The 22576-nt window shown below is 59.1% G+C and overlaps 1 protein-coding gene and 1 long non-coding RNA gene across 21 annotated transcripts in view; both read right to left on the bottom strand.

The window, feature by feature from the left end:
• Positions 1 to 618: 618 nt before the first annotated feature.
• LOC141584516 (uncharacterized) lies at positions 619 to 9636 on the bottom strand. The gene is made up of 3 exons (XR_012517574.1): positions 5135 to 9636; positions 2626 to 4818; positions 619 to 1027 (listed from the first exon to the last, which is right to left on the bottom strand). It is a non-coding gene; the product is annotated as an uncharacterized LOC141584516 (long non-coding RNA).
• Positions 9637 to 16235: 6599 nt separating this feature from the next.
• KIF1A (kinesin family member 1A) overlaps positions 16236 to 22576 on the bottom strand; it is a 100246-nt gene continuing 93905 nt past the window's right edge. For all 20 annotated transcript variants that reach the window (XM_074398744.1, XM_074398746.1, XM_074398742.1 and 17 more), the window contains 8 exons: positions 22222 to 22367; positions 21244 to 21444; positions 20613 to 20690; positions 19795 to 19919; positions 18751 to 18903; positions 17956 to 18148; positions 17077 to 17195; positions 16236 to 16637 (listed from right to left, as the gene is read on the bottom strand). In XM_074398744.1, coding sequence (XP_074254845.1) covers positions 16595 to 16637; positions 17077 to 17195; positions 17956 to 18148; positions 18751 to 18903; positions 19795 to 19919; positions 20613 to 20690; positions 21244 to 21444; positions 22222 to 22367 — 1058 coding nt within the window. In that variant the 3' untranslated portion in view covers positions 16236 to 16594. The remainder of the gene's footprint in view (positions 16638 to 17076; positions 17196 to 17955; positions 18149 to 18750; positions 18904 to 19794; positions 19920 to 20612; positions 20691 to 21243; positions 21445 to 22221; positions 22368 to 22576) is intronic.

The raw sequence follows: 22576 nt of genomic DNA, 5'->3' as shown, positions 1-22576 counted from the left end.
TGACGCCTTCCTGCAGCCCGGCCCACAGCTCCCCTTTCTCTGAGACTCAGATTTCCTTTGATTTCTGCAAACCCAGGGGGCCCCACCTGGTGTCCTCCTTGCACAGCTGGGGAGACTGAGACCAGAAGGCGAGGGACCTGCCCAAGGGCACAGCAGCTTGCAGAACACGGACGACTCTGCTCCAGCTTTGCCCTTTCCAGTTCTGGGGTCCAGAGCTTCCTCCAGGTGGGGAAGGCGTCTGGTCCCCTCCAAGGAGGAGGGGAGGCCCCAGGTCTGCGAGTCCCACAGGAAGGCTCCCGCCTGCCCCTCCCCTCCCACTGGCCACTCCTCGGGGGGCTGAGAACCCCAGGTTCCTGTGCCAGTGCCCTGCCTTCTCAGAGAAGCTGAGGAACCTCCTAGAAGCTGCATGGGGAAAAGCCAGGCTGTTCCTCTGGAGCTCAGATGGATTCGTCAGATTCTGACCCAACACCACCGGAGATCTGAAATCTTCCTCCCAGTGTCATGGACACCAGGCCCACGGTGTCTCCCCCACGGAGCTCCCCACAGGGAGGGTCCGTGTGGCCCACCTACCCCACACACAGGAAACCTGAGAAAGGAACGTTTAACGTCATTCCCAGCTCTTACTTCTTTATTCTGGAGAAGTAAAACACACTTGTAACCAGGAGACGCGCACAGCGTGAAACGCGCACGTCTGAAGTGTGGGCGCGCATGTGCTGTGTGGGTGTCAGCAGCGGGAGTGTCCCCAGTCCCTCCCCGCCATCCCTCAGCAGGAGCGTCCACTCCTCTGGGTTCTGTGATCCCAGCTTCCTGCTTTCTCTCTGGAGCCGGCAGATGATGGAGTCGTGACCTCTGTGCGGGCTGGATCTGCCTGTTTTCAGGGAGGCTTCTGTCCCTGAGGGTTCGTGTCCCTCGAACGTGTCAGAGTTTTGTTCCTTTTCATTGCTGACTTGAACCCGTGTCTTGAAGAGCCACGGTCTGGCCACTTTTCTGATGATGAACAATTTGGGCGGATTTCCGTTCTTGACTGCTGTGAATAAAGCTGCTCTTAGCATTTTGGTCTATTGTTTTTACAGACACAAACTTATATGGCTTTTGGTAAATACCTAAAATGCCCCGGGTCAGCTATGTCCACTAAATAAATCACACTTCTACAAATTTGGAAGGAAGGCTATTTCCGGTGAAGGGGTAGGCCCTTCAGGGTGGCTGCCCTGACTCACTGGGCACCTCAGCCTCTGGCAGAGCCCCTCCATCTGGGGCTGTGCCCATCTCAGCACCTGGAGGGCAAAAGACAGGGGTGTGTGGTGCACAGATCATGCTTTTGGACTATGGCCTGGTTCCCAGCCCCTGGGACGCTGCCCCCTCCCTGAGCTGCTCTGCTGGCCCTGGGCATGGGGCCGGGACTGGAGGCAGAAAGCCAGGGGTGGGCTCTGTGTGGGGAGGTGCAAGCCACTCTGCCATCACTGCCTGCCCAGAACCCCTCACCCCGGGCCAAGAGCCAGCCTGGCCCATACCACACTCTGGAGGCCCCACACAGAGCCACCCAGCCCAAAGCCCCATCCCACAGCTCTGGGAGTGAGCAGCCACGGCCACCCTCAGACCGCAGAAGCCCTGCCCAGAGCCCTGCATGGAGCCCCACAGTCCCTCCCACGGGCTCTAGGGAAGGACTGAGCTTCCTGAGCCCCTGGTGTCTGCCTGAGTAGGAGGCCAGCGCCCAGGTCCTGAAGGGCGGCAGAGCCCAGGGCTGGCCGGCCTGAGGCCAGTTACCATCAGACAGGGCGCTGGGTGGTCCTGGGTCAGGGCCCAGCCTCTCCGCGTGGGCAGGGCAGAAGAGGTGTTCCTGGAAACCGCGGCGCTGGAGCAATGAAACCAGAGCCACAGCCACGCTTTGGGGTGGGACGTGGGAAGCCCTGGGAAGGAAGCCGACCCTTATCTTCTTTCCGTGGCAGGGCACAGAGCGAGCCACGGCGGGGGGACCGCTTGTGGAGGAGCAGTGGAATTGGGACGGGTCCAAGCTGCACCTCCTCTCCCCAGAATCGGCGCAAAAGCTCCCTGGGGCCTCGGCCCTGGCCACCTCCGTGGTGCTGGCAGTCAGGGGGGCCCATCCCTCCCACATGAAGGTCCCCTGGGGCCACCTCATGGCCTTCCGTGTCCTCCCCAGTCACTGGGGGTGGAGGAAAGTGCCCTTGGAAGGCCCGGGGACCCCTCTTGGTCAGCCTTGCCCCAGCTCAGAGCTTTGGGCCAGGGCCCAACCTGATCCGGGACTGGCTGAGTGTCCACCACTCGGCCACTCTGCTCCCGCACCTCGGGGTGGGATAAGGGTCCACCTGCCCTCCCAGAGGCAGCCAGACGGGGAGGGGGCTATGGGCCCCTCCAGTGCCACCCTGTGCCCTCAGCCTGGAAAGGAGGCCCTCACCTCGGGGCGAGGGGATGTTCTGGCAAAGAGGGAGCCACTTGGTGTCACCTGGACCAGAGGCCTGTGGGGCCAGGGGCCTGGGTGCCGTGCCTGGGAGACACGCGCCTTGAGATGGCTCCGCGGGCCTTATCGTCCCGGGCTGACGGCCCTGTGAGTCCTCCGACCCCGATCCTCCAGACTGCGTGCCAGCCGAAGGATCGCGGCCTTCCTACCTTTGAGAGGAGGGCATTCCTCACACGGGGTCCAGCCTGCAGCCCGGCGGGCGCAGGCAGGGAAGCGTCGCCTCCGGCAGGACCTGGAAGCAGGTACTTCCGAGCGGGAAGCGGGAGGAGCTGAGCGGGCTGCCGGCGTCGGCGGGTGGGCCGGACCTTCGGCGGAGCTGTGAGTATTCGCGCAGACACGTGCCTGCTGCGTGCAGCCCAGGAGGCCTTTGGGGCGGAGGCTTCCATTTCCGTGCATCCACAGCAGGCCCCCGCCTGTGTCCCAGCACCGTGGGAGGCTGAGGCCGGCGGGTCACCTGAGGTCAGGAGTGCAAGACCAGCCTGGCTAACAGTGAAACGCCATCTCTACTAAAAACACAAGAAACAACCGGGCTGGGAGGGGATGTTGGAAGGTGCCTGTAATCCCAGCTACTCGGGAGGCTGAGGCAGGAGCATCACTTGAACCCGGGAGGCAGAGGTTGTGGTGAGCTGAGATCGCACCACTGCACTCCAGCCTGGGCAACGAGTAAAACTCCATCTCAAAAAAACCCAAGTAGGCCCTATGTGTCAAAAGGTGACATGGAGGACGCACGGCCAAAACCGGTCTGTGGTTCACGGTCTCTTCCTGGGAAGAGCGGCTAGTGGGTTTTGGGACTGAAACCAGAAGAAGGGATGAGGGGTCTGGCGAGTGTTTCGAAAGGGCTGGTTCCTGCCGACCTCTCAGGAAGAGCGTGCGGCGCAGGCACCGATGGGGGCGGAAGCCAGGCGTGTCCCACCGGTTTGCTGGGAGTTTGACTGGGACGCATCGAATCTATGGCACCAGCTGGGAAACACGGACACCGTAACAACACTGAGCCTTCCAGTCCAAACGCAGCCCGTCTCTCTGTTCTCTAGATGGTCTTTCTTTTCAGAAATTCTGTAGTTTTCGACAGACAGACCCTCTGCATATGTCGTTTGGTTTATACCTAGTTCTGTTACTTTTTAAGTGCTAGTATAATGGTGTTTGTACTTAAAATGTCAGTTACTGACTGCGGCTTATAGGAAAGCCACTGACTTGTATATTGATCTGTATCCTGTGGCCTGTGAGACCCACTTCCTAGTTCCAGGAGTTTTGTTTTTGTTTTTGTCAATTCTTTGGCATTTTTTACGCCGAAAACTCTGTTGTCTACAAAGAAAGAGACTTCTGCTTCTTCCTTCCCAACCCCTACGCCTCTTCTCCCTTTTCTTGTTTGATTGCACGTGGAATTTCCAGCAGGACGCTGGACGGAGCGCGGAGAGGGAACGCCACGCCGCCCTCGGTCTCAGCGGGACCGAGTCTGATGCCGCCTGCGAGGTGTTGCAGATGTTCTGCGTCAAGCGGGGACGTGCCCATCTCCTTCTCGTGTTTCCTGCCCACCTCCACCCCGAGGCCTGCGTTGTGGAGGAAGTTTGGGGCATGTTTCGAGATGATTGCTCTGCCCCTCCCCGTGACGGGAACGTGAGGGGATTTCTCTTCGCTCTTCTCTGTGAGAACTTGGTGGGGTTCAAGGTGGTAAAACCCATGAGCACGTGCGCGTGCCCCAGCCTGGGGCGCAGGACCCCCTCTCTCTCCAGGGGGTCCACACGCAGCCTCCGGCAGTTCTCCAGGACGGCCGTCAGCTGGGACTCTGCGTGTCTCTTCAGAGTGTGGAGTGGCCATATGCTCAAAGCTCCCATCAGTGAAAGAAAACACTGATTTTCAGGGTTGTCAGCTTTTCTTGTTGTAGGATGAGCTTCGTGACTTCCACGCTCTCTGTGCACCAAAGACATTCACCTAATGTTAACTTTTTTTCTGCAAGATTTTATTTTCCAAATTATATATTATGCCAGCCAGGCTACTTTGTACTCAGAGGTTCAAAACCTTGGCTGGTATTATGAAAAGCGTCTGGACTATAGACGCCTCTCACGAAACCATGTCATGTGACCGTCCTAATGACCTACCCAAACCCTCTCATAACGGAGAGAAGTTCAAGAGGCAGGCATTTCCCGCCCTGGGATCCGAGTTCCCAGAACTGTCACAGTGTCAAAGCAGAAGTAAGTAAGTTCTTCCTCCTTCTAACATCATGTTGTCCTTGAAGCATATGTGTGAGAGGAAGTTAAAAACCAAAAGAGCAACTCCAGGCTGTGTGCTAGCTCAGTGCTGAATCCTCACACCAACTTTTGGGTACAGTGTTCCTGGTTCTGGTCCTTAAAGAGAAATAAAGGCATTAAACCAACTTGATAGATATACATATACATATAAACTCTCTCTCTCTCTCTCTCTCTCTCTCTTTTCTCTCTTCTCTCTCTCTCTCTCTCTCTCTCTATATATATATATATATATATATATCAACTATATATGTATAAAATAAACTAACTTTACATGTAAACCTACTTTATCTATCAGGAAATAGAACTTTGCTATTCTTTCATAATCAAATACTTCAATGATCTCTAAGACTATTTCTACAGCCTGTGTGTGGTTGACTTTTTAAAAAATTAGGATCCAGATGAGGTCTCTTACGTTTCTTTTAACAATTTCCCTCATCCTCTCATCCTGCAGTTTCTCTGTTGAAGAGCAGAGGTCGTTGTTGAGTGACATCTCCCACGTCTGGGCTTCAGTGGGTTGCCCGGCCGTGTCTGCGGCTCAGCCTGCCTTCCCCATGTTTCTTACAGCCAGGTCCGGACATGGGCCGCCTTCAGAGCCAGTATTCTTTGAACCGCCCTGGGGTGGGCTTGTGCTGTTCCATCCAGAGACAGGCTTCGTGCTGCGGTGTCTTTGGTGAAGCCAGTGCCGCTGGCGCCCACTGCCTGGCTGCATTCAGTCACTGGTTCATGTGTCAGGGATCATTCAGTCACTGGTTCATGTGTCAGGGATCATACAGTCGTTGGTTCATGTGTCAGGGATCATACAGTCACTGCTTCATGTGTCAGGGATCATTCAGTCACTGGTTCATGTGTCAGGGATCATACAGTCACTGGTTCATGTGTCAGGGATCATACAGTCACTGCTTCATGTGTCAGGGATCATTCAGTCACTGGTTCATGTGTCAGGGATCATACAGTCACTGGTTCATGTGTCAGGGATCATTCAGTCACCGGTTGATGTGTCAGGGATCATACAGTCTTTGGTTCATGTGTCAGGGATCACACAGTCGTTGGTTCATGTGTCAGGGATCATAGAGTTACTGGTTCATGTGTCAGGGATCATATAGTCACTGGTTCATGTGTCAGGGATGATATAGTCACTGGTTCATGTGTCAGGGATCATAGAGTCACTGGTTCATGTGTCAGGGATCATACAGTCACTGCTTCATGTGTCAGGGATCATTCAGTCACTGGTTCATGTGTCAGGGATCATACAGTCACTGGTTCATGTGTCAGGGATCATACAGTCACTGCTTCATGTGTCGGGTATCATACAGTCACTGGTTCATGTGTCGGGGATCATACAGTCGTTGGTTCATGTGTCGGGGATCATAGAGTCACTGGTTCATGTGTCGGGGATCATAGAGTCACTGGTTCATGTGTCAGGGATCATACAGTCACTGGTTCATGTGTCACGGATCAGACAGTCACTGGTTCATGTGTCAGGGATCATACAGTCACTGGTTCATGTGTCAGGGATCATACAGTCGTTGGTTCATGTGTCAGGGATCATTCAGTCACTGATTCATGTGTCAGGGATCATACAGTCACTGGTTCATGTGTCAGGGATCATACAGTCACTGGTTCATGTGTCAGGGATCGTACAGTCACTGGTTCATGTGTCGGGGATCATAGAGTTACTGGTTCATGTGTCAGGGATCATACAGTCACTGGTTCATGTGTCAGGGATCATACAGTCACTGGTTCATGTGTCAGGGATCATTCAGTCACTGGTTCATGTGTCAGGGATGATATAGTCACTGGTTCATGTGTCAGGGATCGTACAGTCACTGGTTCATGTGTCGGGGATCATACAGTCACTGGTTCATGTGTCAGGGATCATAGAGTTACTGGTTCATGTGTCAGGGATCATACAGTCACTGGTTCATGTGTCAGGGATCGTACAGTCATTGGTTCATGTGTCGGGGATCATAGAGTCACTGGTTCATGTGTCAGGGATCGTACAGTCACTGGTTCATGTGTTGGGGATCGTACAGTTGTTGGTTCATGTGTCAGGGATCATACAGTCAGTGGTTCATGTGTCAGGGATCATAGAGTTACTGGTTCATGTGTCAGGGATCATACAGTCATTGGTTCATGTGTCGGGGATCATAGAGTCACTGGTTCATGTGTCAGGGATCGTACAGTCACTGGTTCATGTGTCGGGGATCGTACAGTTGTTGGTTCATGTGTCAGGGATCATACAGTCACTGGTTCATGTGTCAGGGATCGTACAGTCACTGGTTCATGTGTCAGGGATCACACAGTCATTGGTTCATGTGTCAGGGATCACACAGTCGTCGGTTCATGTGTCAGGGATCACACAGTCGTTGGTTCATGTGTCAGGGATCATACAGTCACTGGTTCATGAGTCAGGGATCATACAGTCATTGGTTCATGTGTCAGGGATCACACAGTCATTGGTTCATGTGTCAGGGATCACACAGTCGTCGGTTCATGTGTCGGGGATCACACAGTCAAGGGGTTTTAGGGCCACCTTCTCTCTTCCTTTATAGGAAAAATACTTCTGCAAAGACGAACCTCTGCTCCTTGGCTCCCTGGCCGTGCTCAGGTAGTTTCTACGGGAAGACGGGATAACGCTTGGTTCTTTTTCCTGATTTACTTGTTTCCAAAATGAGTTGCCTCCTCTGCTGGTCACCAGTGAGCTCTATGTTTCCAGTGTCATTGTAAACCTGTGGATGTAGGCATATGACCTGTTGTATTAGTTTGCTTCATGCTGCTGAAAAGACAGAGGTTTACTGGGCTCACGGTTCCACATGGCTGGGGGGGCCTCACCGTCATGGCGGAAGGCACAGAGAAGCAAGTCACATCTTACGTGGTGGGCAGCAGGCAAAGAGAGACCCTGTGAGGGGCAACTCCCGTTTTTAAAAACCATCAGATCTCCTGAGACCCATTCACTATCACGACAACAGCCAGGGAAGACCCACTCCCACGATGTGATCACCTCCCACGGGGCCTCCCACCACACACGGGAATCATGGGAGCTACAAGATGAAACTTCAGTGGGGACACAGCCAGCCATACCACACGTGTTCCAGTCATCACGTGTGTGGATTAGCCTGACTGATGTGCAAACTGTCCCATCTTAGGCCAGTGGGAGACTCTAAGTTGGGTCCTGGGTCCTTTTGACACAACTCTTAAGTCTGACAATGACTCTGGGTCCTGCTGGCAAAACCCTGAAAGTGTCATAATGTTTTTGCTGAAAACGTTCCCATCACACTGCTGTACGGTTCTCACCCCGCTCTGAACCAGTGATCTCTCCCAGTTTGAGAGAGGAGTCCTACTGAGATGATACAATCTCGCCTCTAGGAATGGTGGTGGTTTCTAGGCCTTTTCAACAGACAGAACTAGGAAAGATGTTGTTGTTGTTGTTGTTTTGAGGCAGAGTCTTGCTCTGTCGCCAGGCGCCCGGCTGGAGTGCAGTGGCGCGATCTCGGCTCACTGCAACCTCCACCTCCTGGGTCAAGCAATTCTCCTGCCTCAGCCTCCCAAGTAGCTGGGACTACAGGCGTGCACCACTACACCCAGCTAATTTTTGTATTTTTTAGTAGAGATGGGGTTTCACCATGTTGGCCAGGATGGTCTCGATCTCTTGACCTCGTGATCGGCCCACCTTGGTCTCCCAAAGTGCTGGGATTACAGGCGTGAGTCACCGCACCCGGCTGGAAATATGTATTTTTTTAAAAAAAATAAAATCTATCTTCATACTGACCACTGAAATTCAAATTCGGGTTACTTGTGGTTTTCCCATGGATTCTTTTGGGATTTCTGGATATATAATTCTATCATCTGCAAAAGCGATAATCTTTACATTTCCTTCTCTGTTTTTATCCTCTGATCACTTCCGCGTGTGTAAAGGAATTCACTGGTAATTCCAAACCGCCGGGGACAGCGGTGGCGCTGGCGTGCAGCGTGGCTCCGTTCCCGCTTCTCCGCGTTTGTGGTCAGCACCATTTATTCTTAGCTCTGTTGATATGGTGGATTTTATTAACAGATGTCCTGATATGAAGCAACCTCTTCCTTCCCGGAGTAAACGCTACTTGGTCGTATCATGCCAGGCAGGTTAATGGTTTGATTACATAAAGGAAATCGCTCTCAGAGGTGAGTGCAATGAAAGGGAGAGGAGCTGCAAAGTGTGTTCTTGTATCACGGGGTCCTCGAGGTCATCCCCGGGTCTGGACGCTCTGGACGAACGCAGAGGACCTCACGTCCAGTGGTGCGGGTCTGAGGCTGGTTACGGCAAAAGGCTCTGAAACATGGCTGGGAATGGAAGCGGCACAGGGCGTGGCGTGAAGGACACCAGGCCCGTGCTTCCAAGGCCTCTCTCCACGGAGTAACACAGGACGTGTTTCAGTCCCAGCAACCACGCGTGGCCGTCTGTACACAGAGCTGCCCATCAGGGAGCTCAGCAGAGACTCAGTGCCCAAGGTGCTGACCAGAAGCTGGTCATGCCCTGCCCGGAGCACACCAAACTCCGGACTCTTTGTACAGTCTGGGCAAAGTGACCCTCCTTGTCATCAGGTGCCGAGTCCCCAGATGCCATCTGAGGATCCACCTTGCAGCAGGTCTTTAAGGAATAGCAGGCGTAAGTCCGTTGGGCTAATTCTTTTTGGCACAATGCCCAAAATTGGAAATTTTGAAAAAGAAACTATGCTTGACTTTAAAAAATATTGAACATAATTTTACAAGGCAAAATAAAAGGTTACAAAAACAGAAAGACAAAGTTAGGAAACTCAAACATATGACAGAGGAACGAGCTGTCTGATGATGTATGTGTAACTGACTGCAAATCAAGAGGAAAACTTGGCAAGAGACATAACAGGCAAGTCGCAAAAGAAGTCAAAATAGTCTAGCCGGGCATGGTGGCCCACACCTGTAATCCCAGCACTTTGGGAGGCCAAGGCAGATAGATCACTTGAGGTCAGGAGTTCAAACCCAGCCTGGCCAACATGGTGAAACCCCATCTTTACTAAAAATACAAAAAATAACCGAATGTGGTGGTGGGCGTCTGTAATCACAGCTACTTGGGAGGCTGAGGCAAGAGAATCACTTGAACCCAGGAGGCAGAGTTTGCAGTGAGCCAAGACAGCACCACTGCACTCCGGCTTGGGAGGCAGAGACTCCGTCTCAAAAAAAAAGTCTATTAAACAGATGAAAATAATTTAGCAACACAAATAAATATAATTGAAAAATGATCGGGTGCCATTTATCACCTGTCAAATGTGGAAGACTAAAGAGACTCAGACATGCAGTGAGAGAGTGACAGGCATTGCGTTCAGAAGCCGTGTGTGCATGCGTATGTGTGCATGCGTGTATGTGTGCACGTGTGCGTGTGTGTGCACGTGTGCATGTGTGCATGCACGTATATGTGCGTGGGGGTTGCACGTGTGTGCGCATGCATGCATGTGTGCACATGTGTGTGCATGTGTGTGCGCGCACGTATGCGTGTATGTGCGTGGGGTGTGCATGGTGTGTGTACATGCACGTGCATGTCTGTGTGATGGCCACACACGTAAGATGCACGTATGAATGCATCCACATGTGTAGAGGAATTCATACAAACTCCCACACAGTAATTCTGGCTAGGACTGTCCCCAGAAGTAGGGTAAGAGTGAGGTTTTGTGTGTAAGGACCACGGTGCTCTGCTGTTTGCTGTCGTGGAAAGCACAGTGTGGGGCAATCAGGAAAGCCGCGGTTGGCTCCATGCAGGAGAGGAGGAGCGCGTGGGGTGGAGCGGGTGGGAAGCTGCAAGCACTCTCGGGCCGGGCCCGGAGGCCCGCCGTGTGGGAGAGAGAGGCAGCTCCTGCGATTCTTCTTGGGAACACCCTTTGCTTTGCGGTGGAATCCTTCTGACGCCCAGCACACCTATGAAGTCAAGGTCTCCTGGCTGCGGCCTGGCGGGCTCCAGGCCGTGTTGGTGGGAAGAGGAGAAGGCCAGGGGGGCAAGGGTTAAGTCCCTGTTCCTGCTTCCTGGCCGGCAGACAGGAAAAGACTGTGGCCCTCTGGCCCAGGGTCCAGGTGGGTTTAGCTGGCCGGTGGGTGTCAACCCCAGTGGGATGAGGAGTCTGGCTGGATCCTGTCTGGGTGTCCCCAAGGCCGGGGCTCTGCTCCCCAGAGACACAGCACGTCCAGTGGACACGTGAGCCTCTGGACAGCCATGCCGTGGCCCGGTCCGTTCCCAGGGCCCACGGGGCCAGTGAATTAAGGCCTTGTGGAGTGGAGAGCACAGGCTGGATGGGCCAGCGAAGCTCAGCCCAGGGCTCTGGAACCATCTCGGGGTCTGGGTCTCAGTTTCAGGATCTGCTGCACAGGCAGGGAGCTAGGGAGCTTCCCCCGGCCCTGGGCTCAGCATTCAGCCTCCAGCTCCCAGCGGGCACGGGAGGGGCCCTGGGCCGAGTCAGGCTTCGGGGCAGCAGCAGGAGGTATCAAGGGGGCAGGAGGCTGGGGCAGAGGGGAGCAGGTGCCGGACGGGCCACCTCTCCCTGGGGACCGGATTGGGGCTATCCCCGGCTGGCTGCGCAGGTGTAGACTCCCCCAGGTCAGGGCTTCCAGGCTTTTTTACCCTCTACACATCCGGGAGGCAGTGAAAGCTTCAGTGTAGAACCCTAAAGGGCCACCCCCAGTGCAGAAGCCAGCACTGCAGTTAGACATGAGTCTGTCCGAGCAGAGTCACCATGCCACTTACTAGATGGGAGCAGAGACCTGCAGGCATCAAAGGGTCTGAATGGTTCCCGGGCTTCGGAGAAGCCCCAGCCAGCGCTGCGCTGAGGCTCCAGTGTGGCCAGAAAGACCAGCCCAGCCAGGAGAGGGTGCAGCCGGGGAGGGTGAGCCAGACCCCACAGGGCACAGGACGACCGTGCTCAGCTTAGCACTGCCCGGGACACAGAGTGGTCCCAGGCCCCAGAACCCGGCCACACCGCTGCTGGAAGGCACCAGCCTCGGAGGCCCAGCACCACTAAGCCCACACTCCACGTTCCAGCCCCTGGTCTTCCAGAACCTTCAGACGACACACGTCATCCCTGGGGCCCCAGGAACAGTCAGGTGGAAGCAGAGGTGGTGGCTTCTCCGTAGCACCGGAAGGCACAGCCGCTTGTGGGTTAACGTTAATTCTGTTAGTTTCATTTATCGTTTTAAGAAACAGAACCCTTGGACAGCACTCGGTCTGTGTCAGGCCCGTCCAGCTTTTCCAATGCCAACGCTAGGATGCTGCCCAGTCACCGAATTCGCGTTTGATTTGCTTCTCACTCTTACTTTTTTTCTTCTTTTTGAGACAAAGTCTCACTCTGTCGCACAGGCTGGAGTGCAGTGGCACGATCTTGGCTCACTGCAACCTCTGCCTCCCAGGTTCAGGCAATTCTCCTGCCTCTGCCACCTGAGTAGTTGGGATTACATGTGTGCATCACCACGCCCAGTTAATTTTTGTATTTTTAGTAGAGACGAGGTTTCACCATGTTGACCAGGATGGTCTCGAACTCCTGACCTCGTGATCCGCCCACCTCGGCCTCCCAAAGTGCTGGGATGACAGGCGTGAGCCACCGCGCCCGGCCTCTTTCTTTTTCAAAGAATGACACGTTAACACAAACTCATTGTAGAGAAACTAGAAAATCCAACGAATAAAAAAGGTTTATTTTTCATTTTGAAATAATGGTAGGCTCACAAGGAGTTATTAAAAAAAAAAACAAAACAGCTCAGAACCGTGTGTGCCCTTCACCCAGGTGGCAGAGTTCTAGGTCTATAATCTCGGACTGGAAGACGAAGCCTCTCCAACAGGAGTCCTCCTCGGGGGAGGAACGGTATCTGTGCCAGCCCTGACACAGCCCCTCTCCCCTGCAGCCAGAGGGTGACCCTGCACAGCCCCGGGGTCCCCATGCTGGCCAGCAGGGTCCACCTCCCAGGCCCACTGAGGGGTGCCACCCTCACTTGACGTCCTGGACATGGCTGTCGCCTGTGATATAAAGCCACTCACCTCTGGAGGGCCTGGGGGCTCCTGGGGACTGGAGGCCCTTCCCAGAGTCCCCTGAAGAACACAGCTGTCACCCCATACTGCCATCAGCCATCAGTGCAACGCTGGCTCCCAAACTCCTGCCATGCCTTGGTCAAGCCCAAGGCCCCCGTGTGCTATGGCCTGGCCCCCGTAACTCCAGGAGGCTCTGAGGATCTGGCCCAGCACAGACCCCATGGGCCGGACACTCTGAAGAATTCAGGCCCCAGAGGCTGCCCGGGATGGGTGCAGTGGCCTGGCATGAGGGTGGGAGGTACTGTGTCCCTGCGGAGACGCCTGGGCTGGTTCGCAGGGGTGCAGCCGGTCACGGAGGGAGACAGGTGGAGGGGTTCTTCCAAGACCAGCACCCAGTGTACACTCAGTCCTCCACGCCCTCCCACCGCCTCCCTCTGCCCACCTCCAGAGCCAGCCCCTCCCTGCCTCATCGCTGGGGGAGGGGCGCCACGCTGGATGCTCGCACCTTCGACCATGTTTTGAGTCCCCTCCACACACCTGACACGTGAATAAAGCCACAGCAGAGCCCACGGGCGTGTGCTGGGTAAGAGCCACGTTTATTTTTAATTGGACACAGCATCAAGTGCACACACGGTACAGGAGCCGAGGGCTGACACTCAGGCGTAAGACATCGGGGCGGGAGTCGTGACGTGGGGATGGCGGCTACGACGTGGGGTCTGGGGTGTGCCCACAGCAATCACATATGTACAGCCAGGGACGCGGCCTCTGAGCCACAGGAGAACCAGGGGACGGACCAGCTACGGAAGCACAGGGCCAGGGAGAAACGCGGGTCCATCTGGAGGACCCAGCAGCCCGGCCCCAGGGGTGAGGGAGTGTGCCTTCCGTGGTCGCTGCGTGGGCGAGGCTGGCATAGGACCAGTGCGGGAGCACGGCCAACACCTGTAACATCAGCCCCACCGGGGACCAGGGGCGACAGGGGCCACCTCGCCATAGCTGTCCTGGGTGGGGAGGGTCTGTGCCCGTGCGGCTGGTGAATGGAACACTGGATCTTCCGGTGATGACTCCCAGCGGGAGGTCTTGGACTTGTCACGCCCGGGCACTGGTCGGGTCTCACCAGGGCCCCAGTGCTGCTCTGCCTGGAGCCTGGCATCCCCCTCTATCTGGGGCTGCAGCAGAAGGAGCTCCCCCTTTCCCATGGAGGATGGTTGCCTCCAAACCAAATCAAGCCCCCAGACTCAGCAGTATAAAGCACTCAATGAACCCCTCTGAGGGAGACGGCTCTCCAGACCTGCCTCACCTTCCCACCCAGCAGGCAGCAGCCGCCGTCTCCACCGCACCCCGTGAGCACCTCCATGCCAGCCCCCAGAGTTATGGAAACCGAGTCCTAGGCGTTGAGAACTCCGCTAACGTGACCATAGGGGGTTTCTGCCAGAGCGCGCTTCAAGAAGCCGGCTTTTCTGACTCACCATCAACTCTGGATTTCTGGGCCCTGGCACCCCTCACTAGAGCAGGCCTGGAGGGAGGGAGTCAAGGCTCCTGGTCAAGGCCACAACGGCACCTGGCCAGAGGGCATGCCTGGCAGCCTCCATGGCGGTGGAGGCTCCTCCCCTCAGCCCCACGCCGCAGGCGCTCTGCAGGTTGGCTGGCCTCAGACACCTGTGACCTGGGGGCACCCAGACCCTTTAGAGGCCTCGGCCTCAGGCTGGCTGACCTGAGTTGGCCGCGGTGGGTTCTGTGCCTCCTCTGCCCTGCCTGGGGCCCCTGGGGCTCCGACTCCTCTCACGCCAGCGTGTCCTGCCCCTGCCCCTCCTCCCTGCCTCCAGGCGGCCCTGTATCCCGAGCGGGCGCTTCTGCGAGAAGCTGTTCTGGGGCCCCTCCCCTGCAGCTCGGCCCACTGCCTCCAAAGGACACCATGGGGAGCACGCGCCACCTGCCTTCTACATTTTATTCTGGAATGTGAACCCTCACCTGGGAGATTTCCAAATAAAGCTCTGGGTCCTGCCTTCCCAGGCGTGGCTTCCCGAACCGTGATTCTCACAGAAACCCTCCGTCGGCCCCGGGAGAGCCTTCCAGGTAGGGGCGAGGCCGCAGGCACCACGCAGCACCTGAGCCCATCGTCCCAGCTCCCAAGCAGGCTGGCCCCGGCTGGCAGCCACAGAGCCCGCAGTCAGTGCGCCCCGGCCCGCCCGCCCTGCACCCCGCTCTCCGAGGTGGAACTTAAGGGACCCAAACAACCTTCTCGAAGGAAAACCTCACGCCAGAGCCCCCCGCTGTGGCACGGAAGGCCCCTGCTCCCCACTCCTGGGCCTGCTCTCTCCCCCAGGCCTGGGATCTGGGTCTCTGAGCCTCGTGTCAGCATCACGTGGGACAGTCTGGGAGGCCAGGGGGCCTCGGAACTGTCTCCCGGCTTCGGGAGACAGCATCTGGCCAAAGCACTGGGCAGGGCCAGAACACCTGGCCCGAGGTCAGGAGCGCCAGACCCCATGTCACTGCTCCCGTGGGCCATGGCGGGACAGGGGCTTTGCTGCTTGTCTACTGTCTTTCCTCGAGCTGGAGACCAAGTGGGCCTCTGGCTGTGGCTGGGGAGGCCCTAAGACCTCCCAGGCCTCTGGACGTGACTGCTATGACCAGACTCTCAGCTTGGGGCTGGCCCTGTCCTGTCCTGGGCAGCCCTCGGACATTGGTGTCTGCAGAGAGGGTGAATGGGACCAGAACAAAGGGACACCCCCGACTCGTGGGATTTTCTCAGTGGGACTCAGAAACTCTCTTCCCTGGGAATAGAGAGGAACTTTGTAAGAAACCCACTAGTGACAGAATTTCTTCCAGAAGCTACCTTCAGCTCACTCCATTTCTCACCGCAGCTGAAGAGGCCACCCCACAGCGCTCCACACCTGGACAGTCACCGAGTTCCCATCTTCCCTGACATCCTGGTCTCAACCCAGCCACCTGAACCCAACGGTCCAGGGACAGCACCCGGCCCCACAGTCTGCACAATGGCGGCTGACCCCGACCCTGCTCCCTCCGCTGTCTGCCCAGGACACAGCTCCACAGCCTGGGTGCCACCTGCCTCATCTCAGAGCCGCCCGTCACCCCGCACCCTCTCCTGGGGGAAGCTGCCGGAACCTTCCTTAGTCACGTCTCAGGCGGCTGCCCAGAGGGATGTGCGCTCTACCTCCCACCAGAGTAACCCAGGCCAGCCTTCATGCTGCTCACACTCCTGGCACCAGAAGACGCCCCCACCCTCCCACACACATTCCCCGGGCCGCGTGTGGTTTGGAGAAGCTGGGGGCCCGGGCGGTGCGCCCGTGTGCTAGCCCGGAGGTGCCCCGCTGGTCCAGACAGCTTCTCACCGAGGCTGTCCCTGCCCCGCCCTCCTGTCCCTAGCAGGCTTGGGAGACACACTCAGGAACAAACGGGGTAGAGGTGGTTGGGGGTTCCATCGGGATGGCATAGGGCTATGTGGAGTCATTAGAAATAAATACTTATAAATACAACAAGTCTTATAGTTAATTTCCAAGTGGGCTGTTTCAACGTCACTAACTAACGTATATTAATTATAAGTCTGTCTATGCTTAAAAAAATATTAGAACGGCGGCAAGAACCCCCGTGACCTGTGCCCTGGGCCCCCCAGCCTCTCCCAGCGTGTTCCACCCAGAGCACGTTCTACAAGAAGACACGACGCTCGCAGCCTCTGCTGGGAGCACAGCTGGTCGCGTGGCACGGGTCCCGGGCCTGGCGTGGGCATCCCCTGGGGGGTCGACCCGGTCGTGGGCTGTCTGGCAGGGGAGGGGCAGGGCGGCAGGTAACAGGACAGACAAGGACGAGGGTGGGGACAGGCTGCGCCTGTCACAGGAGGGCTCAGACCCGCATCTGGGCAGACCTCCTTCTGGAGAGCTTGGACCTGCAGGAGAGGCGGCAGAGGCGGCGTGGTCAGGCCTGGAACGCTCCGAGCCATCTCCACCGTGCCCTCTGCAGGCAGGCGGCCTGAGGGGCCGGCGCCGAGCCCGCATCCCTCTGATTCCCTCACCACCCCGGGAAGGGGCTGAACCTCTGCCTGTGGGACTCGGCGCCCCATCCCCCACCGCACCCCACTTTGCACGTGTCTGCGTGGGAGGAACCGGCTCCACTGCAGCCTGCCATGGGCGTGAGGTTTCCCCATGCCGAGGCCACCGGGTTAGGATGTCGTTTTGGAAGTCTGACCTGGGATCTATCCCTCCACCAGAAGACATGACTCAGGGGGCGTCCCCAGCGCACACAAGCAAGGGCCGGCCGCGCCACCCGCCCCCGCCCTGTGAAGGCAGGCTGCGCCCCCTACCCCGGCCCCGCGGAGGCAGCCCTACCGTATGGTCCCGGCCAGGAGGGGGTTGAAGGCGTACAGCCAGTCGTGCATGTCCTTGTCGCTGGCGGCCTGCAGCAGGACTCCGCGGTGCTCCGTGCACACCGCGAACGTGTTGGGTGTCTGCAGAGGGGGCCGTGCTCACGGTCAGCACACCACTCTCCGGTTCCCCAGGGCCAGGCAGGCAGGGAAGGGACACCTGGGGAAGTCCCAGGGAGGGGCCGCAGCGGGGAAGGCTGACGCAGCCGGGGTTGTGACGGCCTTCTGGACGCATCTGCGTGTGGCCGGTGGTCCCGGACCACGCTCACCACGGCTCGGCATCCCCACGGGATGTACCTGCCCCTCGTGGCCCCTGGCCCCTGGGACCCCGGCTGGGCTGCTGGTCCAGATGTGGGTTCACACCACCCACCCCACCACAGGGAATCAAAAGCCACCTTGTAGACACTGTGGCCGCCTCCAGATGGCTCAGAGAGCCTTTTCCCCAGCCAGCCCGAGGGAGTTCAGACTCCTGAGCTTGTCTAGCGCCATTCCAGCCAGAGGGGCAGGACAGAGTGGGGGCAGGAGGGCTCCTGTGAGCCACCCATCTTGGGTGACTCCACGGGGAAGGAACATGGCTGTGGCCATCACAGGAGAATACTAATGCTTGCCCTGCCCAGAGCCCATCCCTGCTAGCTGTCACGAGGGCCATGTGCCCCCCTCAGGCAGGCAGAGAGGCTGCGGGAGAGGGTAGAGGATCCCTGAGGCTGAGTCCCTGAGCCCAGCCTCTGTGTGACAGGACGGGGCGCCGGAGCCTGGGGTGAGCAGACGGGCTGCAGAGGATGGTGGCTGAGCTCCCGCCCTGCCGGGGTTCCCGGTGCCCGGGCCTGAGCCGGGCCCAGCGCACCTTGAGCATGGCCTGCTGGTCCTCACTGTATTCCACCTGGGCGGTGGCCAGGTTCAGCACGAAGCGCTCCACGGTGTCCTTGTCGCTGTTGTACATGTAGGCGTAGGGGCGCCGCACCACCACGTAGCGCCTGGCCCAGCCCGACGTGTGCGGCTCCAGGAAGTGGAGGTACCCCTTCTTGGAGACGATGGGGCTGAGGGCAGAGACAGCCACTCGCTGGGGCCCTTGGCAGGGGTGGCGGCTGACGTGGGCTCTCGCTGTCCACCCCTCAGAGCTGGGCCCCCAAAGTGCCATCCACCTCTCCAGCCACAAAGTTGGTCGAGGCATTGAAGGGTACCTGGCACAACTGCAACCCAGCAGGCCAGAGACCAGGCGACCAGCCTTGCTCCGGGCCTCAGTTTCCCCAGCAGGCCAGAGACCAGGCGATCAGCCTTGCTCTGGGCCTCAGTTTCCCCACGAAACAAGGAAACTTAAATGAAAAAACTGAAGTGGCTGCCGGGCTGTTGCACCATGCCCCGTGACCACCAGGTCCCTACCCGGGCCTTGGCTCTGACCCCACCTACCGCCCTGTGCTCTGTGCCATCTCCCGGCCCAGGCATGTGGGTCACGGGGGCTGCCTGGCCTCCCCGCACGGAGCTGTCCCTGCCTGTGGGTCAGGGACAGCCTGCCCGGACCCTCAGTGTGCGGGGTCAACCTGCCTGTCGCCCCGAGTATGAGGGTCCCTGTGCCCGCGGTATGGGGGCAGGGGTGGCCTGCCTGTCCCCTGGCGACGCTTTCCAGGGAGGCCCCACATACCTGACCCGGATCTCCTGGATGTCAGGGACCAGCAGGCGCGGGGGCTCCTTGTCTGTCTCTGTTGCCTGGGCGGGGGAAGGGAGCTTCTTGGACTCAGCCTCTGGCAGCAGCTCGGGCTCTGGACTGGCTGGCCGGGAGCAGGGCTGTGGGGTCCTGGGAAGCAGAGGGAAGGGCTGCATGCCGAAGGCCGCCCTGGGCCTGGGGCCACCTCCCGCCGGGCTTCGCCCTCCTCAGAGCCGCAGGAGGGCAGCTTGGTGGGGTCCCCAGCGAGACCGCCTACAGCGGGAGCTCCCGGGAGGACAGCCAGGCATGTGCCTGATTCCAGGACGTGCTGGGCATGGTGCGGAGGGTCCCCCACGAACCTCAGGGGCCCAGCCAGGGAGCCCGTGCCCCGCTCCATGGCCTCCTCCCAGGGGCCCTCCTGCCCCCACTCCACCCTGTGAACGCAAGTCCAGATCTCTTCACTGCCACAGTGAGACTGAAGGTGACACATGGTTCCAAGGAGCCACTGGAGCAGAGGGTGCCGCTGCCCCCAAAGCCCCCGCCCTGCATGGGCCGCGCCCCCGTGATGATCTGGTGGTCAAGGAGGCCGGGCCGAGGCTGCCTCCCTTTTTTTTTAAATGAAAATCTGGAAACCTTAAGGCATTTTGAAATGGGAGCGAAACCCGTCTGCTGGCCTGTGAGTTGGACGTAAGAGGTTCGGCCCGGTCCCCTGCAGGGCCCCGGTGTTCCCCTCGCGACACGGAGCCCGGCGGTTCTCGGGTCGTGCGCAGCCTTTCCTTCTTCCGTACTAGCTAAGCACGGCTCAGGAAGAGGGAGCCGTGGCTCGTTCCCACCCAGTTCTGGGCTTCAGGGAAGAGAACACACACTGGGGATGGAGCCCGCAGGGCACAGGTGCCCTCTCGCAGGGCCGCGGACCCCACCCCTCCAGGGCCGTCCCTCAGCCTCTGTCCCCTTCTGCTCTCTCCATGTCCCAGAGTCACGGCCATTGTCACGGTCGGCCGTGGTGCCGGAAACGTCTCCGGGAGGCGGGAGCTCACTCACCTCAGGTCAGTGGCACCATAGCGCCCTTCAACCAGAGAGGGGCAAGTGGAAGAGGGGGTGAGAGTGGCTGGCCCTAGAGGGGACATCGGCGGGTCCCGAAGCAGGGTGACAGACATCTCGGAGAGCTGCAGAAGAGAGGTCTTTCTCAGGGGACACAGGGAAGGAGGTCTCCGGCCCCTGCGCCCACCCTGCACCTGCTGGCGGCAGCCACGCTGAAGGTCGGCCATATCAAGACCCCGGCCCCCTGCAGGCCCTGGCCGATCCTTCCAGCGCTTCAGGCTCTGGCCTGAGCCAGCAGCCACTCTGCCATCTCCTCGAGGAGTGTGCTGGGTGAGCTCTGCCCCGCTGCCTCCCGTCCGTGCCGTGTGAGGTGGTGCTGGCCAGTGCCATGGGGGCAAGGAACGCTGTGGCTGGGGCAGGAGCTTCAGGCATGGCACAGCACCAGGGCAGCTTCCCAGGCTACCCGGTGGGGGTGGTCCCAGGAGGAGAAGGGACAGCCAAGTTGGGGCTTGACTGACCAGGCCAGAAGCCAGAGGGTGACAGCCAGACAGGGTGGGGGCCAAGACAGCAGAAGCCTGCACGCGCCTGGGTGTGCACCAGGCCGCAGGACCCACCCGGCCCCTCACTCACGCCCCACCGCCCATGGACCCCAGGCAGACAGGAAACCCGCGGGGCTATGTGTCCCTCTGCACGAAGCCACGTTCCCAGGAAACCCTTAACTGCCTCTTCACACTCAGAATGGGAGTTTTCCTCAGGGACAACTGGCTGTAGGGACCCGAGCCCCGCAGGGCGGCCTGGGGCAGCCCCTCCGCACCCACCTTGCTCTCGCTGGCGCTGACGCAGACGTGGCTGTGCGTGTACTCTCTGTTGAACGTGTGTGTGAGCAGGCGCAAGCACTGTGGACGGAGTGCGAGGGGTCAGGGCCCAGCCCCCAGGACCTGCCCAGCCAGCCTCGAAGGCTCCTCCGCCCACCCCGCCCCAGACACAGGTCGTTCTGAAGCCAGAGGACAAAAAGCAGGTCAAGGCGGGCAGCACCTCCACCCCTTTCAGGCCATCAGGTGAGCCCGGGAAGCCTCCCAGGGTCAGGCTCAGGGCCTGGCAAGGGCCAGAGGCAGAGCTGCCTGCAGTGCAGGAGGGCTTTCCGGCGGCCCGGTCAGCCACCAAAAGAGCCACTTGTGGATGGAAGTGGTGAGCTCCCCATTGGCACAGGCATTCAAGAGAGGGCACATCATCACTTGGAAGGGGAGGCTGCAAAAGGCACCCAATTTTCAGTGCAGGTGGGGTGGAGGCAGCAGGCAAGGGGACCCTAGGGACCCATCATGCTCCCAGCTCCTGGTGGCACTAACCAGGGCAGGCGTGGCGAGGCTGGGTTGCTGGAGCGACCCAGGAATGACTCCGGGCCCTCCAGGGCCTGCGGCCACAGCTATGCTGCCCACCAGCTAGACCCACCTTGACGGCCAGCTCCCGCTGCCTCTCGTTGGGAGCCTCCAGGGGCGAGGGGCGGCCCTCAGCTGAGAGCGGGGAAGAGGCGCTGGAGGAGCCATGGGACTCGGAGTCCTCGCTGGAGGCCGGGGACGGCACCTCCGGGACGGGCCGCTGGGCGGTCTCCAGCTTCTCCCGCAGAAGCAGGTAATGCCGGGTCTTCTCCACCTTCAGACAGGACACAAGGCCTTACACCTGCTGCACCTCAGCGGGACCTTCGGGGCGGGGCTCGGCCTCAGCAGCAGCAGGACCCTCTGGGCAGACCCCCGAGAGCCCACCCCTCCCCTGGGCTGAGACGGAGGCGGACGGCCCTCAGCCGTGAAATGAGGGAACAGACGCTGGGGCCACAGGGCTGACAGCACTCAGCACCCCCAGCCCTGCCGCCTCGGCCTGCGGCCTTGGGGCCCCTGTGGGGACCCGCGGTGAGCGGACGGCCACAGGCATCTGGAGCACCAGGTTCTGGGGCAGGGCTGTGCTGCCCCACGGTGCTGGCAGCCTCAGGAAAGGGCTGATGGGTGGGCACGGCCCTGGCCTCAGGCATCTCAAGCGCCTCAGGCATCACGCGTCACACGCACACACGGCCCGCCGCAGCCCCTAGAGGCCGCATGTCAGTTTCCCTGATTAAAGCTGCGGAGGGCAGCACCGCCCCCCACCCCCGACTTTCTTTCCGGGCCCTTCCTGGCCTCTGTCTGAAAGCCTGACAGTCTTCCCCGGCTAACTCCAGGACACGGCTCCATGCTGCCCCAGCCATGTTTCTGTCGTGTGCCACCCAGCCCCAGGGTGAGCAGCTGGGGTGTCACAGGCTTCTCCTGCAGGTGGCTGTGACTCCCGACCACTGTGCTGTCCCCGCAGTGGGCACCAGGCACAGGGCCCTCTCCAGCTTTTGCTCTGCAGACAGAGCCACGTGGACACGGCCATGCGGGCCCCTCCCCGAGGCTGCCTCACCTCCTGCAGGAGGCTCAGCTTCTCCAGCTCCCACTGGTGGTCCAGAATGAGGCTGTCACTCCGGGGCCTCCAGCCTGCCAGGTTCTCCTCACCCCGGACGTAGGCCACGGACGTGTCCAGCACTCGCCGGCGTCTGCGCTGCATTCCTGGGCAGGGGACGCGGACGCTCCATCCCTACCTGACCGGGGGCAGTTCCTCCCGCCCACCCCAGAGCCCGCTCCACTCTGAAGCTGCCTATCCACTGGGGTGAAGATCAGCTTCCCCCAGTGCTGGGTCCACCCTGGGGCCCAAAGAGCCATGCAGGCCTCCTCCGCAGGAGGTCATCTGGCCTGGCGTCCCGTGACCCTGGCGGCTG

Source organism: Saimiri boliviensis, chromosome 5 (genome assembly GCF_048565385.1).
Source record: "Saimiri boliviensis isolate mSaiBol1 chromosome 5, mSaiBol1.pri, whole genome shotgun sequence".
NCBI classification, from domain to species: domain Eukaryota; kingdom Metazoa; phylum Chordata; class Mammalia; order Primates; family Cebidae; genus Saimiri; species Saimiri boliviensis.
The sequence above is the reverse complement of the archived record's forward strand: the minus strand, read 5'-3'. Positions and strand labels throughout refer to the sequence as shown.